This window comes from Typopeltis vanoorti, chromosome 9 (genome assembly GCF_054136105.1).
Source record: "Typopeltis vanoorti isolate ZY-2024b chromosome 9, IOZ_Tvanoo_1.0, whole genome shotgun sequence".
Taxonomy (NCBI): domain Eukaryota; kingdom Metazoa; phylum Arthropoda; class Arachnida; order Uropygi; family Thelyphonidae; genus Typopeltis; species Typopeltis vanoorti.
The window spans coordinates 108,582,881-108,598,989 of NC_143557.1; the positions used below are offsets into that span (position 1 = coordinate 108,582,881).

The 16,109-nt window shown below is 34.8% G+C and overlaps 1 protein-coding gene across 1 annotated transcript in view; it reads left to right on the top strand.

The window, feature by feature from the left end:
* The window catches only part of LOC150103406 (zinc finger protein ush-like), a 105,754-nt gene that overhangs the window by 68,812 nt on the left and 20,833 nt on the right, over window positions 1–16,109 (top strand). Inside the window, exons 2-3 of the mRNA XM_090398145.1 lie at window positions 3,079–3,266; window positions 15,846–15,930. Of these exons, the coding sequence (XP_090254271.1) occupies window positions 3,079–3,266; window positions 15,846–15,930 (273 nt within the window). The remainder of the gene's footprint in view (window positions 1–3,078; window positions 3,267–15,845; window positions 15,931–16,109) is intronic.

Here is a 16,109-nt window from a genome sequence, read left to right on the forward strand (position 1 = left end):
AGACTCAAAGTGCTCCCTTAGGGCAAAACCTAAGAGAGCGAACTCATTTACCCAGGATAACAGCAACAGCCGAACCTCAGTTAAACTTCATTGGTTCAGCATTGCCATCCGTTACCCTATATATATGGGCATCTCATATTGAACCAATCCACCGACTATGTAAGTAAAGGTGAAATCTCAAAAATACGGACGATCTCTAGGCCACTCCATAGTGGGCGAAAGACCGTCCTAATCTCAGCGTTGGTTCCACTCAGTGACGGGCTCCCCGACCACTGAGCAGAACCGCTCAAATTCCGAGGAAAATAATTCACCGACAAAGCCCCTCAGCGGGCCGTGCCGGAGAACACCTTCCCCGGAGACTCAAAGTGCTCCCTTAAGGCAAAAACCCTAAGAGAGCGAACTCAAAAACTCATCGCCCAAGTGGGTAAGAGCAACAGCCGAACCTCAGTTAAACTTCATTGGTACAGCTTTGCGTTGCTATCCATCACCCCCAAGGGCATTAATGAATCAATCACCGCATCTCACGGTCGATTGTTCATTCGCACCTCACCATGCTTTTTGGATAGTCGTAATTCTCTCTATTATAATATACTTATATTAAAAATTTATAGGCGTGTTTAAATATTTTAATAATTTTTCATATTATTTTAGATATTTCAAAATTAATTAAAATTTTTATGTATAATATCAGTTTATTAATTTTTATATCTATACACTTCTATAAAGTGTATAGATTAAAAAGTTATAAGTTACATTCCATTTACTCAATTCAGAGTTACGAGTTTCTGACATTTTTTTACCCAGTCATAGTGGGATAACAAATATAAAAAGAGGATGGAACGATAGAAAATTGAACGAAAAAATAGAGAGCAAAATGAAAGAAAGAGGAATGAATGAGAGTGGAAGAGTCAAGGGAAAGAAAAATAATGAAACCAAATGAAAAGGAGAGAAGATGCGGATAGATAGAAAAGGGGAGACAAATACCGCAATTGTAAATCGATAGACTTCAAATAATGTATGGCATAACCTTTAAATGAATGAGTTTTGTAGTAAGTTCACCAATGACACGTTGGGGGCGATCATCCGCTACACACGCGCGCACCCACGCACTATTCTGTTTTAGCGTAAATCGAGTTGAGTCCGCTCGATGACTGACAAAACCTTTGTACAGTATAGCAACTAGATACTACTGTTTATCTGCCAAAAATAACTCGCTACGGTTTAAAGTGTTATCAAAGGCAGAGTCCTATAAACAAAATAGCCAAGTAAAAGATCTACTCCCGTTATTTCAGTCATTATAACAGTTTTTTTTTTCTTTCATGTAAGCGCTTGTTTTGTTTGTGTCATATTTTCGTCAACTTCACCATAGCAGCGTGATAGCTAGTGCGTGGTCGCGAGGCATAGTAGCAACACAACTCGATTTCATTGTTGCGTCAGATAGAAAATCGACTGATTCACGTTGTAGTCTCGTGAATCGTGAGTCTTCTGTTGATGATAACACATGCACGACTGCCCTGGGAGATAGCCTCTTGTGCCCGGCATACGTAACTGTTTTCCAGAGAAAGAGATACTGCGCATGCGTGAGGATACATGACTTTGGGAAGTATCGAAGAGAAGCAAGAAAAGGATATTTTGGACATGCGAAATCAGCCGCTCTCAGAAATACGACGTTAGGATACTGGAATTACTTTTATTACGTGGAATAGTCTTATGGACTTCATTTAATAATAGGTAAGTTAATTAAAATAGTTACAGTGAACGATTTAGGACGTTCGATAAAAACTACATTCATCGATATTTGTATAGCCACTTATCTTGAGATTGATGAGGAGAATTTCAATTTTAGGGATAATATTTACTCGTACAAGCTGTGAATGTATTTTGTACTTTTCGATTTGTAGCATCTATTCCAAATGTACTTTTCAAAAAATAAAAATAAAAATATTCGATCTTGTTAACAATACAATCATACTGTTATTTTCATACAGCGCGTGTTAATTGTTGTAGATCGAATGAAACAATCAGGTGACGTCATCCGGAAATCTACTGGATTTACGTGGTTACCTCGTGAAACCTACAAGTTAATGAATGACGTTTGCATGCGCTTATATTGTTATCATTATAGCTGTCAGTCTCAAGTTAGATAGATAGCCAGGGTTTTTTCTCTTAACTATTAAGACGTCACAGGCGTGTGTGTGTGTGCGTGCGTGTTTGCGTGTGCGCTATCATCTGTTTCCGTTTATTGACCATATATTTACTGGCTGGGTTGCAGACCAAATGTCGAAATAAGTCTAGTAATAGACGGTAACAGATGACCTTTGGCACTTCTACGGATCATAAGTTGAATCACTAACCCTCATTTGCATATACTGGCGAAAACTGGATTTCATTATCAAGTCATTCAATGTCGGAAATTATTTATAATTCAAAGAATCAATTACCATATTAAAAGAAGTTACAACAGTGTCCACTAGATGGCACTGATATCAATCTAAAAAACTTGTTGCAAATTAAAGAAACGAATTTCCCAGTTAATCAAATCACCTAAGGGTGTATGTAAACGTGTATTTTATTTACGACGTCAATTACATACGGGCACTATTTAGTGCGACCCTTTCAAAAGAGGTTAATTTGCGCCTACTTAACCTCCTCCTGTTCTCTTTAGGGGGATCGTTTCAACGTCAGGATAGTACTTAAAATGTCCTTGACCCCCCCCTCCCTGTGTTGTGCCTTGAAGTGTGACATTGCCAAGTGTTAAGGCGATTACCTACGGACAGGCGAAACATGTTCTTTTAGCAACGCTGGGGCGTGGAGGGAAGGCACCCGCCCAGCGGGCGGTTTTGTAGTCAGAATTAAATGGTCCATGTTATCGTCATTTTTGCGTCTTCGTTTATGTCCGTCTGTTCGCCCCAGGCTCGTTTTATGATAGACATCTCATTTCATCGTATCTAAATCTTTGTACGTTATTAGTGTCTCACTATCATACCCTATTCGAAGTTTAAATCAATACTTTTTTTAAAAAAAAAGTTTTATGTCCAATCATATTTTATTTGAATTATATTTGAATGTGTATTATAGGGTCAGACGAAGAAGCCGATGAGACAGAAGAATTACCCAGCTTGCTACTAGAGGTCGCTCCTGAGCACCCAGTGGAAGAAAAACTTGATTGTTGCGAAACCGAACTTGAAGAGTCCAAAGGAATCGACTCGCTTGATGATGGATGCGGTTTCAAATACAGTCAGGTTACAGGCGTATCTGATAACCAGGTAGGAATTGATAAAGGTTACTACGTGTATGCTATAAATAGCCAAGAATATTTAACGAGGTAAAATTATTGATTCTGATGTGTTCTTCACGCCTTGTTCTAATCACTGTTCTTTTTTTTTTTTTTCTTTCTTAAACTTTTTTTTTCCTTTTTTCCTCTACTACTTTAGAAACTCATCTTTCTTCTCTGAATAGATGGTTGTGGCTGTGATAAATGTATTTACACTTTAGTCTAGCAATCCATTAGTCTTTCTGACAACAGGGAAACGATTTAAGAAACCAATAATCTCTACAAATAGAACTTTCTTTGATTTAGTGAATGCGGGAATCCTACCCATAAATGTAAGCAACAATTTAAAGCCAGTCAAGCTGAGAATTTCATCTATAAAAAGTACTTACATTTCGTGAACGATGTCATACTAAAACGCAGAAATCTGTAGAATAGAAGAGATACTTTGCTGTATGGGAAACGTTACAAAGAGAGGAATAGAAATGTTCGCTTGCATAGCACTTGTATTCCTTAAATATTATTATATGAAAATGATGACATGAATTAAGTCTGGTTTTTTGTCGCCTTGTTTGGACCACTTACTAATCACATATCTTGGATGGGTCAAAGATTTAAAAAAAAAATTTCTTTAACAAAAAATCTTTGATTAAAAAAACAAAAAAACTTTGACACTTCAGCGAACTAATCTGCACTTGTCAGACAATTGACTGACATTTATATCTTTAGGGGTGAAGCAAGATGCTTTTCATATTCCCCGCTATCTGTTGCGGTTACAGTGAGGGTAAAATTTACGAGCAGTTTGCTCGCCCTGATTGGGCATGGAGATTATGCATCGCTATAGGAGGTTAATATAGCTTTTGGTCTTCTATGTTTGAATATGTCCGTTGCCTCGTGTGCTGCAGCTTGCTGAACCAAATCGATGAGGGTGTATGGACATCTTTAAGAAGAACTTAGATGCTAAGGATTGTAGGAAAGAGAAAATATAGGGAATATTTGTATCTCTATGAAGTTAATTGTTTCTAACATACCACAGGGCGTTCAGAATAATTCTCAGGCACTTGTTCTGCACTCGCTGTATCTTAATAATGTTAGTATTAGAGGTGTGGCTCCAAGCCGGAGAGGCATAGGTGATTATAGGACGAATCGTCATCTGGTATAGTTGCAATTTGATTCTGTTGCTGAGCTTGCTATTTCTATTAATCAGCGGATAGATCTGAGCGATGGCTTTAGATGTCTTTGCGCACGTACACTTGATGTGTTGGTTGAAAGATAGCTTTTTGTCGAGAATTCCACCCAGGTATTTTGTTTCTGTCTGCCAGGGAATTTTAGTATTGAATAGTAACACATCTCTTGCAGGAGACATTGGCCTTTTTGAGAAAAGAACGGCTGAGCTTTTTTGACTTCCAATCTCCATTTGGAGAACCAACCCTCCAGCTTTAGAAGGTTTTCTTGAAGCTTTCTGGTAATGAAGTGGGGATGGAGATATCTGGTTAGTACTGCCGTATCGTCCGCATATAGGGCCAATATGGAAGACATCGGATTGTGTGGGATGTCGGATTTTCCTCCAGTTCATAGTAAATAAGCTGAATATCCTCCCAAATGAACAATTTGGATTCCGTCAACGTCACAGCACCATTCAAGAGATCCATAGACTAACTGAATATATTACCACATGCTACAATTGGCAGCAGCTTACCGGCGCTGTCTTTCTGGATATGGCCAAGGCCTTCGGTAAGATGTGGCATTTTGTTCTGCTCCACAAGTTCATCGCCTTTAATATCCTGCTACAGATTGTACAGTTGATCCAATCATACCTCATTAACAGATTTATGGAGGTCAAGATAAACTACACTATATCTACCAAGCGCTTCATTCTGGCTGGTGTTCCTCAAGGATCATTACTAGTTCCAATTCTGTTCTCGATATTTATGGCAGATATTCCACACATTCCAATGTCATCTATCTTGGCCCTCTACGCTGATGACGCAGCGATACTAATCAGAGCTCTTCGCCCACACCTAGTCATCAATAAACCCAAGATAACCTACAAATATTAGAAAAACGGTTCTCCAATTGGAGATTACAAGTAAACCCCTTGAAGAGCATAGCGCTGTTCTTCAAGGGGTTTATTCACCAAAATTCCTTGGAAAACAGAAGTCAGATATTTGATGGACTGCTGGACAAAGGACTAACCTTCAACCACCACATCAAGCACTCGTGTGCAAAGGCATCAAAAGCCATCACCCAGCTCTATCCCCTAATAAACAGAAACAGTAAATTACACACCAGAATCAAACTGCTCCTCTACAAACTAATGATTCGTCCTATAATCACATATGCTTCACCAGCATGGAGCCATACCGCTGATACTAATATCCTCAAACTGCAGAGTGCAAAACAAGTGCTCTCGTGTGATTCTGAACGCGCCATCAGAGATGTTCGACTTCATCGGGACGCCGACATCCTTTATATATACTCTTTCCTTCAGTCTCTTGCAGCAAAGTATTTCCTAAAAACGTCTACACATCCCAATCCCCTGGTGCAACAAACTGCTGACTATGATGAAACGGATCTCTATAAACACAAAAGACCTAAAGCCCTCTTAATTTCAAGAAATGACCTCTAATCCTCTTGCCCTCTCAGGGAGAGCATATTGCTTATAAACCTTTTTCTTCACTGTATCCAGACAGCGGGGAATATGAAAAGCATCTTGCTTCACCCTTGGAGTCAGTAAAGTTGAAGTTGAAGTTGTAATTGTGAAGAATATCGTCATGATACTGATCATCGAACAGTCTTTTATAAGCTAAATTCTGATAATGCGTATTAACTGTAGTCTAATGTGAGAGAGACATTGGATTAAAAAAAAATGGGCAGAAATATAAATTTTCTGAAACTAAGGATATTTTTTTTATCAAAAGAGTGAGTAAATGTTCAATGGATTAAAAATTATTTATCCCATTAGAAGAAATTCTGAAAATGGGTATGCATGAAACTTTACATTGGTGGTATGAGAAAATAACATGGACTGCTGATGAAAAAGGCGAAGGTATATACCATTCTTCGGATATTTTGGTGTGTACAATGCTTCGTTATCTTGTCTTTGGAATCAAAGAGAGGGAATTAAGCAATTAAGATAGGGAAGTGCCCATCTTAATCAATTTGTCATGCAGAGCAGTACACAAGAAGCACAGATACTTTCTTTTAGATGGAAAAACACATGAAATAAAAAATTAAGAATTCATTTTCAATACATTCCCGAGGATTCAAGTGAACTAGAACTTGTTGCTGTTGGAATCTTGATACGAGTTTAATACTGAAGCGTATTTCAGTATGTTCTGGGAAAGTTTTTAACTTATCTGCAGTATGGATATTTTGCGGGGGAAGGATTCTACAGAGAAGACAGTCATTGGATGGGGAGGGAGAAACGGAGAGAAAGAACCTAGAATCGAATCAACAGTTTCTACTCCCAAACTCAAACTCCCAAAATGTGTCCATCTATTTTTGTGAATTCCTCTACTTTCAGATCTAATGAAAATATCTAATTCATATTGCATAGTCCCTCAGTTACAACTATAAATGATAAGTTTAATAGCACCAAAATATCTCCGAAATCTATAAAATACAAAAATAAACTATCTCTCTACCCATAAATCTGTAGCTTCATCAATAACTGGCATTAAATTCGTTTAACTGTTTTTGCAATGTTTTGATCCCCAAAGTGCATAAACGTGAAGTTAACAGTCTTAAATGAACACGTTTGCTCATAGAATTAGTCTGTTCAAGTTATCTTGCGTGGTTTCTGTATCAGATAGATCTCTTATCATCTGATCTAACTTTGCATCCAAAGTCATTAATAAACGGATTAAACAGGATGATATAACATAATCCTGCAGTCTCCCGCATTTTTTAGATACAGTTCTTCCGTTCTCGAGAGCATCCGTAGTTCAGTCGGTATTGAAGATGCTCTTTAGTTTCAAAGAAGTGAGTTCGAATCCTGTCCAGTATGCAAAGAACTATTATAGCTTTATAGTCTTTTCTGCTAAAGGTAACCAAGCCAGTTTAGTATGGTTAAGTAGCCAGAAGGGCACACGCAATGAGCTACATTACTAGCCTGCCATGCTATAAGACTATTTTGTACACCTCTCCCTTTAAATTTTTATAATAATCCTCAGTGGAGAATTCTGTTACATTCATTCCCCAGTTCGACTCAGCTGTTACCCTATTGTAAAACATGAGGAGATTGGTGAAAGAAGACCTTGCTTTAACAGAGCCACGAGGACCTCTACTTCAGCTTGTTAATCTACCCTTTGGATGCGACTTCTCAGTATTCCATCTAATACGTTGATGACTTTTCCAAAGATACAAATTTGTCTATAATTGGCTTCATTATCTCTGCCTCTCCACTTGGTATGATGGAGTTATCTTGTCCTCCTTCTAATCATCAGGAATCCTGTTTGTCTCGAGACTCAAGAAAACCATCTTAGGATATGGTAATTATCTAGCACATTGAGAACGCTTGCTGATATATCATCCAAAGCTGCTGCTTCGTTTGCATCAAGTTCTTGAATTTTTTTTTTTTTTATCTTCTGTCTCTTCCACTTCTCTCTTTTCATCTAGATCCATCTTTTTTTATATGTTTGTTTTTTTGCGTTTTTTTTAAAGTTATAGTAATAGATTATTCACAAAATATTTTAAATTATTATTATTATACATTTAATATGAAATATAATAATAATAATATTTTTTTAATTTTAAGAAAAATTATTCAAATATATTCCCAGAACATATGTCACCTTCAAACCTGTGTATTGCTCAGCCAACCCTCACCATATTCTTATATTATCCTTTCAAAAAGAGCACTATGTTTTCATTTGCAATATTGTTTTTAAATTAAATTGAACTTAAGTATTTCCCTCAATTTTGTAATTAGTTGTTGGCTAATAATAAACGCCCCTTTTTTTTACTATTATTCCAACTTCTGTTTATAAGGCTGTATCAGTTCTCATATTCTAAATACAACATTTAAATACTGCTCACTTTAATTATATATTTTAAAAATTAAATATTATGAAAAATATTTAAATTATAATTTAGTTTAATATTTTTATTATTTTATTGCTGTTTTTTAATTTTTGGAAAAATTAACCATATTTTTTTGTACACCATTAAAAATCTTTCTTAATAAGAAGTCATTAAGAGAAGAAATTAGATATAGCGGTTTTTTTTTTTTTTGAAAAAAAAAGTCCTTTTTAGGACTTCCAGGGTAACGAATGGCAATGCTGTAACCAATGAAGTTTTAACTTGGACTCGGCTATTGCCGAGTCCAAGTTAAAACTTCCAGTCCAGTCCTTTTAAAATATTTTAAATTAGATTAAGTACTTTTTTTAGTTTCTTTTATGTGAAATATTATACATCTTATCAATACTGGATTAATAACCTAATAATAAAAGAAAAACTGTTGTTGCAGTCGCGAATTAACGAATGAAGAAATAATTCCAGTTGCATTTTAATTATAAGAACACGGAACTCGTATCAAAAAGTAGACTTTATCAAAGTCAAAAGGCACCATTACTCATTCGAATACGGAATTTAATCAACAGATTATCGTAGACGACATCACGGTAGACAATAAGATTAATTCGATGTGCTGATAATGAATTGATTCGAAATCGTTACTGATAATCGTCACAAAAATAGTGACCGCAAGCTTCCATCTTTGTGTTATTTCATTAGACTTTTACCACGGGTTTTTCCACATGCGCAAAACACTTCAAAAATAATTGTTAATGGTTCGATCCCGTGCACATGCGTAGAAGATTTATTACAATAATATTTAGGTGTTACATTATAATTAATAATATTAATGAAATAAAGTATTTTTTTATTCAAAGTGAATGTTAAATGACTGAAATTTATACTTTCGAATTATTAACTTAAAATTAAAACAAGTACTTTCGTAATGATTGTAATGTTTTAATTTTTTTCCAAGCCCAAATGACACCATTATGTATATCATTTTTAGCAAGAAGACCGCCACCAGAGGAGGTGTTGGACTAGTCACAATGTAAAAATTATGGGCTTTCTTAATATTAAATTAACTTCTTATATAAGATTATTAACTAACTTCAGGTTGATTTACACATATGTTTTAGCGGTATTTTGCTCTGTTTTCTTATATTTTATTTGAAACTATTTCTATCGTCGGTTTAGACACCAATTTTTTTCTGAAATAAAAAAGCAATAAAAGCTTCACTGTCGATTTCATTTTGATTTTTGGTTGGTTGACTTTGGTTGACCGTGAGAAGAGATGAGATGCGGTGAGGTGATTAATACCCTTGGAAGGTAATGGATGGCAATAGCCAACGAAATACTAACTGAGGCTTGGCTATTGCTGTTATATTACTGTTACCCTTCTGCCATGATCAGAGCTTTAATTTAATTTAATAGCTCAATAACACCTTATCCCTACACTGTCCACTACAGATAACGGGGAAGATGAAAAGCATTCTTGCTTCGCCGCTTCAAGCCAGTCCCTATAAGGATCATTTTGCTTTTAACATTACCGGAAAATCAACATTCATGGATTTTTCAATAACTAATCTCCATTTTGTTAAAAAAATTTTCAGTTAGTAATCTCTTGTTGTTAAAGAAATATTGATGAAATTTAGTATGTACGACAGTTTCTAAGCCTTAAATTATCGCGTTTTGGTTTTAATCGGAGTGTTTCTGCAAGAAAAAAAAAATTAAACCGATTTAAAATACGGTACCAGAATACAACAATAACAATACCTGGAGAAAAAAATGTCATCGAAATCACTTTTAAATTGCAACTTCTTACTTGCTCAGTATTTGGTTCACTTTTGGTCCCTGATCTCAGGAACGTTATTATGCCCAGTTGGTCCAGAATGCTTTTCGTGTATTCAATGCCATAGAAGTCTTATAACCAGGGGCAACTCGTGGATAGAAACTGTAGCACTCCTGATTTTTCTCGATAGATAAATATATTTATTAATTTATTTATATTTGCTTGTAATATATAATCTTATCATCAACAATGCTCTTATTTTGTGTAAAAAATAATAAAAATCCATCTTGTAGCACTTAGGAGGGCGAAGGACGCTAGCGGCACTGTGTTTACCACAGTGTCATATTGCTACGCGCGCAAGCATATGCATGTCATAGTGAGATGCGAACTATTAGCGTAATGCGGCACTGTCCATCGCGCAGTTCCATTGTTGTTTATATGCAGTTTGCGACAGTAGTAGAGTGTTCTTAGTGCTTATCGTGTTTACTCCGTCTTTAAATATTTGGACATTACAATTAAAGACAACATTTGTTATAGTAATTTTGAAGTATACCGAACTGTATAATTTTATCGATAATAAACAATATATTTTCATGAAACAAAACAAGAAGAATATATTTCATTTTTAAGTAATTTTGAATCATATCAAACTGTATAATTTTATCGATAATAAACAATATTTTTCATGATTAATTTTTTTTACCATAATTTTGATATTTTATCCAAACACGTGTTTATGTATATATCGTAAGTTGCAGCACCCCTACGATTTCAAACCATGGGTCGCCACTGCTTATAACATTAATAATATGTTCTCTTTTTGGACTCGTCTAATTGAAAGGGGTATCTTTAAAAAAAAAAAAAAAAAAGTTGCTGAAATAGCATTGAGGATATCATTTTGAACTGGATGAAATTATTTTGTATGCCTAGACATTCTCATGTAGTAATAATTTAAAGAGTTCGGTTGGTATAGATCAGTGTTTCTCAAAGTGTGGTACGCGTACCCCAGAGGGTACGTGAAAGGTCTTCAGGGGATACGTATGCATCATTATGCTATGCATAATGATGCACAGCAATTTTCTGCTATGCATCAGTAACGCATTGAATCATTATTAAGGGAAAAACAAAGAATTATTTTAATTCTTTTTTTCCCCTATATATTTCTCTATAAATTATATATTGTGTATGAATTCTCCTACACAAATTGTGATAACTGCTTCATTTGAATGGTTTACAAATTCGCGGGCGAGCACTCGTGAATCTTCGTTCAGCTTCGTATGATCGTACATTGTGAGCCTGCGAAAAGTGTACGATAGCCACTGATAAAAAAAAGTAATTATATGAATCATTAGTAGATGTAATTAAGATAGTTAAGCAGATATTAATCAATGTACTTCATTATTTAATCATACTATAAATTTGTTGTTAGTTAAAATAACGATTAATAGGTTTGTACTACTTTTACAGTAATATAATTGCTTTAATAATGTACGGAAATTATAATACCTATAATAAATATAACTTTTTAGCTTGGTTGAAGGCTGGATTTATAAAACGCACAAAAGAGAGCAATATAGCAGATACAAGTAGCTGTAAGCACCAGGAAAACGTTGATATCCGGATCCGGATCGAATGAAATTGATATGGGTGTGTCGTCTGACATCTCTAGAGAACCAACTAGAAAGAAGATGTAAAAAACTTCGTAAGTACGATATGGATTACTTCAAATGTGGATTTTCATGGACGTGAAATGAAGAGGAACCTTTTCTATTATGTGTCATTTGTGGTGAAACTTTAAAAAATGAAAGCATGAAACCATCTAATTGAAATCGCCATTTTGAATCGAAACATAATGAATACAAGGACAAACCTGCAGACTTTTTTTTCAAAATAAACTAAAAAATGTAAAAGAATCTCAAAAAATGATGTCGATCCTGTTAGGAGGTGAAAATAAGGAGGCTTTAGAAGCTTCATATCGTGTGTCGCTATTAATAGTAAAAAGTGGTGTAGTAAAAAGTGGTGCAGTGGAAACAATTGGTGAAACTTTGATCAAGACTGCAGCAAAAATAATAGCAGAATTATGGTCGGAAATAATGCAAAAAGGTCTTTTGATCGGATTTGCCTTTCAAATAGTACCGTTCATCGAAGAATCACTCAAATGGCTGAAAATATAATCCAAACATTTTTATCCGATATACGTAAGAGACGTTATTATACGTTGCAGGTAGGTGAATTCACCGACATTACAAACTTTGCAAATCTTCTAGTGTTCGTTAGGTACGAAAAAAATCAAAAACTTCATGACGACGTTTTATATTGCCAACCCTTACCAAAACATACAACAGGAGAAGAAATATTCAACAATATAAATACCTTTATGCATCAAAAAACAAGCTCGATTGGAAAGGTTGTGTTGGAATAAGCAGGGACGGAGAGAAATCCATGGTGGGATCTTAAAAAAAGGGCTCGTTTCAAGGATTAAAGCGATTGTACCAGATGCAAAGTCGACACACTGCTGCATACACAGGGAGACTTCGGCTGCACATATGATGGCTACAGACCTAAGAAAAATTCTGGATGAAACTGTAAAAATCATAAATAATAATAATAATAATAATAATAATAACATCACATAACACAAACTACTGTGCTTGACGTATTATAATATGCAATTTTGAATAGTTTTCGGAGCAAGCTCCCCAGAGAATGAGAGCGATTAATTTTCATCTGTTAAGATAGTTATAACTAGTCGAAGTACTCTTCGATGTCCGGATCAAAATTGCCAATCAATACAAAATTGAAATAAAAATCACTAGAAGGTTCAACATATATTCATGAGGGAAATGCAACACAGACGACTCGAAATGTTTTCTGAAGATCCCTAGAAGAATCTCCAACCCCTTTAGTTCAATTTTGATATTATATTTAACGATTGAAATTTCCATAATCACCCTGAAGCTAGACTATGTTTGAGCTTGGCTTTTTATTTTCTTGAGTTTGTGTTCATACACACAGAGAGACACTCCTTAAGTATTGTAGATTTAAATTAATGAAAGATGTTGGAAGTTGTAGAAAGTTTTTTACCTTGGGTATATACTATGTTAAAGATACCAAGCGATTTTATAAGCTACGTTTTAATCCTTTTCCCAAGTAAGCAAACAAACAAGTAAGTCAAGTTTGTGCCTAAACGTAGTTCAAGTCTGAGGCAACTCGTAGTAAAGGTGGATTACTACTCCCACTGACGAGACCTCAATAAAGGTCGAAATCGGTCTCGGGTAGTGGCCATTCCCTTAATGCAGTGTTTCTCAAACTTCAGATATCCGCGTAACACTTCTTAGATTTTCATTATTATCAAGTAGCCCTTATCAAAATAATAATAATAAATAAAGTATATTTCATTGTAAATGTCTATTTTATTTGAATTTATATGTTCATGTAAACAAAAAATATTTTTAATGAAACAAAATTTGAAATCGGTTCCTCTTCATTTCCCGTCCATGAAAATCCACATTTCAAGTAATTCATATCGTACTTACGAAGATTTTACATCGTCTTCCTAGTTGGTTCTCTAGAGATGTCAGACGTCACACCCTTATCAATTTCATTTGATTTGTATTTGCTATATTGCTCTCTTTTATGCGTTTTATAAATCCAGTCTTTAACCAATGATTCCTTAAGAATTTGAAAGATAAAAAATAATTGCCGTATTTACTCGAATATAACTGTTCGTTTAACAGACAAACAGATAAATGTCGTAGCTACACTCAACATAATGCTGAACTCTCAAAAGATCATAAAGAATTGTGTTTCTAGTATTTAGTCTTAAGCAAGCAATTTCGGGTCCGATTTGCTAGATAAACCATTATTAAACTTTGTACTGAAGAGAACATTTAAAGGCAGTTATCAGTTAAGAATGACCTTCAAATGCTCTGAGTTAATGTACCACACAATAGTAAAGCTTACTTCATTGGCCAGTTTAAGTCTTAGCATTAACTAGTGAGGAAATGACTGCTGACGGGACTGGAAAGATGCGTTTCATGATAGCATTCTCCTATGATGACGTCATTCTTTATTTCAACAGTTGAACTTGGAAGTATTTTTGACATGCTAAACAAAAATGTTTTTCATAATTGAACGATGATGGCATAGTTATGGTTGGAAAAGAATATTCATGTTTCAGACAATACAACTTGACATCGTTCAGAGCGAAATTCAACTCGAAACTTGCAGAATAATCTTCGTAATTGAGTGCTCCACTCTCTTCGTGTCCAATGTTAAAAGCATCTGTCTACTCGCTGTTCATATTACTAATGTACTAGTGAATGAACAACTTTCATGCATGGGATTACCATAGCAATAAATACTTTAAATAACACACGGAAATAATAAAATTACAGTTATCATTCATCGTCATTGTTTGGAGTTACACCTCGTCACAAAGTTATGACCTTTTCAAGAAGATTCCATCACGTAACTCCGTGCGAAAGTAGCTATACGAAAATAACTCCACCACGCGGAGTGAAGATGTAATCAACGATGAGCTTGCATCTTCTAAAGCCACATTTTTAAGAGCCAATTTCTTTTTCACCATAACAGTCTAATTTTTAAGGATCTTCCTCCATGCCTAAAAAGCTCCTTGATAACCTGTGACTTGTTAATTCTTCATTGTGAGAACTGTTTCAGATAATTCATCTCCTATTAATGGTTTAATTTCGTTTTCTGTTTCAGATCCTATTCGTTACATCTTGTGCTTTACCTGAAAAGTGTTATTAAGATACTCCTTAGGACTATTAAGTTATTCTTAACTCTAAATGTTGTATGCATTTTAAGTAGAAACCAGAGGCTACTCGTGCATAGGCATTGCGAAACAGCAGCACCTCCAATTTTTCTCGATACATAAATATGCTTATTAATTTATTTATATTTGCTTGTAATATTTAATTTTATCATCAACAATCCTATACAATTCTCCTATTTTGCATAAAAAATAATAAAAATCCATCTTGTAGCACTTAAAAGGGCGAAGGACGCTAGCGGCACTGTGTTTACCACAGTGTCCTATTGCTACGCGCGCAAGCATCTGCACGTCATAGTAAGATGAGAGCTATTAGCGTAATGCGGCACTGTCCGTCGCGCAGTTCCACTGTTGTTTATATGCAGTTTGCGCCAGTAGTCGAGAGTTCGTAGTGCTTATCGTGTTTACTCCGTCTCTTTAAATATTTGGACATTACAATTAAAGACATAACATTTGTTATAGTTTTTATTTTAGAACATTATTGGGGTTATTGACGATTATGACTTAGAAATGCAAATCAAGAAATAAGTTCTGTGACAATAGTGACTGTAAGTGAACTACAAATTCTTCAACAGTCACACAAACATCAAGGAAAAAGTTATTGACCTTTTCGCTCGAAACAAAACAAGAAGAATGGATTTTATTTTTAAGTAATATTTTATTATACCAAACTGTATAATTTTATCGATAATAAACAATATTTTTTCATGTTTAATTTTTTTTTTAATTTTTACCATAATTTTGATATTTTATCCAAACACGTATACACTATACTTACAGTATGTATGTATATTTAAAGTTGCAGCACCCCCACGATTTCAAGTCACGAGCCGCCACTGTTAGAAATAAGAAAATTTCAAAGTATATTCTTTACGTTTAATGTCGTGAAAATTGAGAAAGGAAACATTTTCTGTGATTTAAGATAGTTTATTTTGTATTAATCGTACTATCTGTTATATTTTTTTTTACAGAATCTGCGTGTAGAAGAAGATGCCAGTTCGATATCAAGTCCTGCAATCACACTTAGTTCAGACCTGAGCAGGAATCATATCAAAGGTGGGTTATTTTTTTTATTTTCATTTATTTAATTTTTTGACAAATAATTCACAAACGCATTGATGAGTTAAATATTCTGATTCGTTGCCACAGTTGAATATTTATATTTTTGTAAAATTGCCGAAACTAGTATTACTCTCTTCGCATAATCCAACTGTGTAGAATAGTAAAACCTGTTT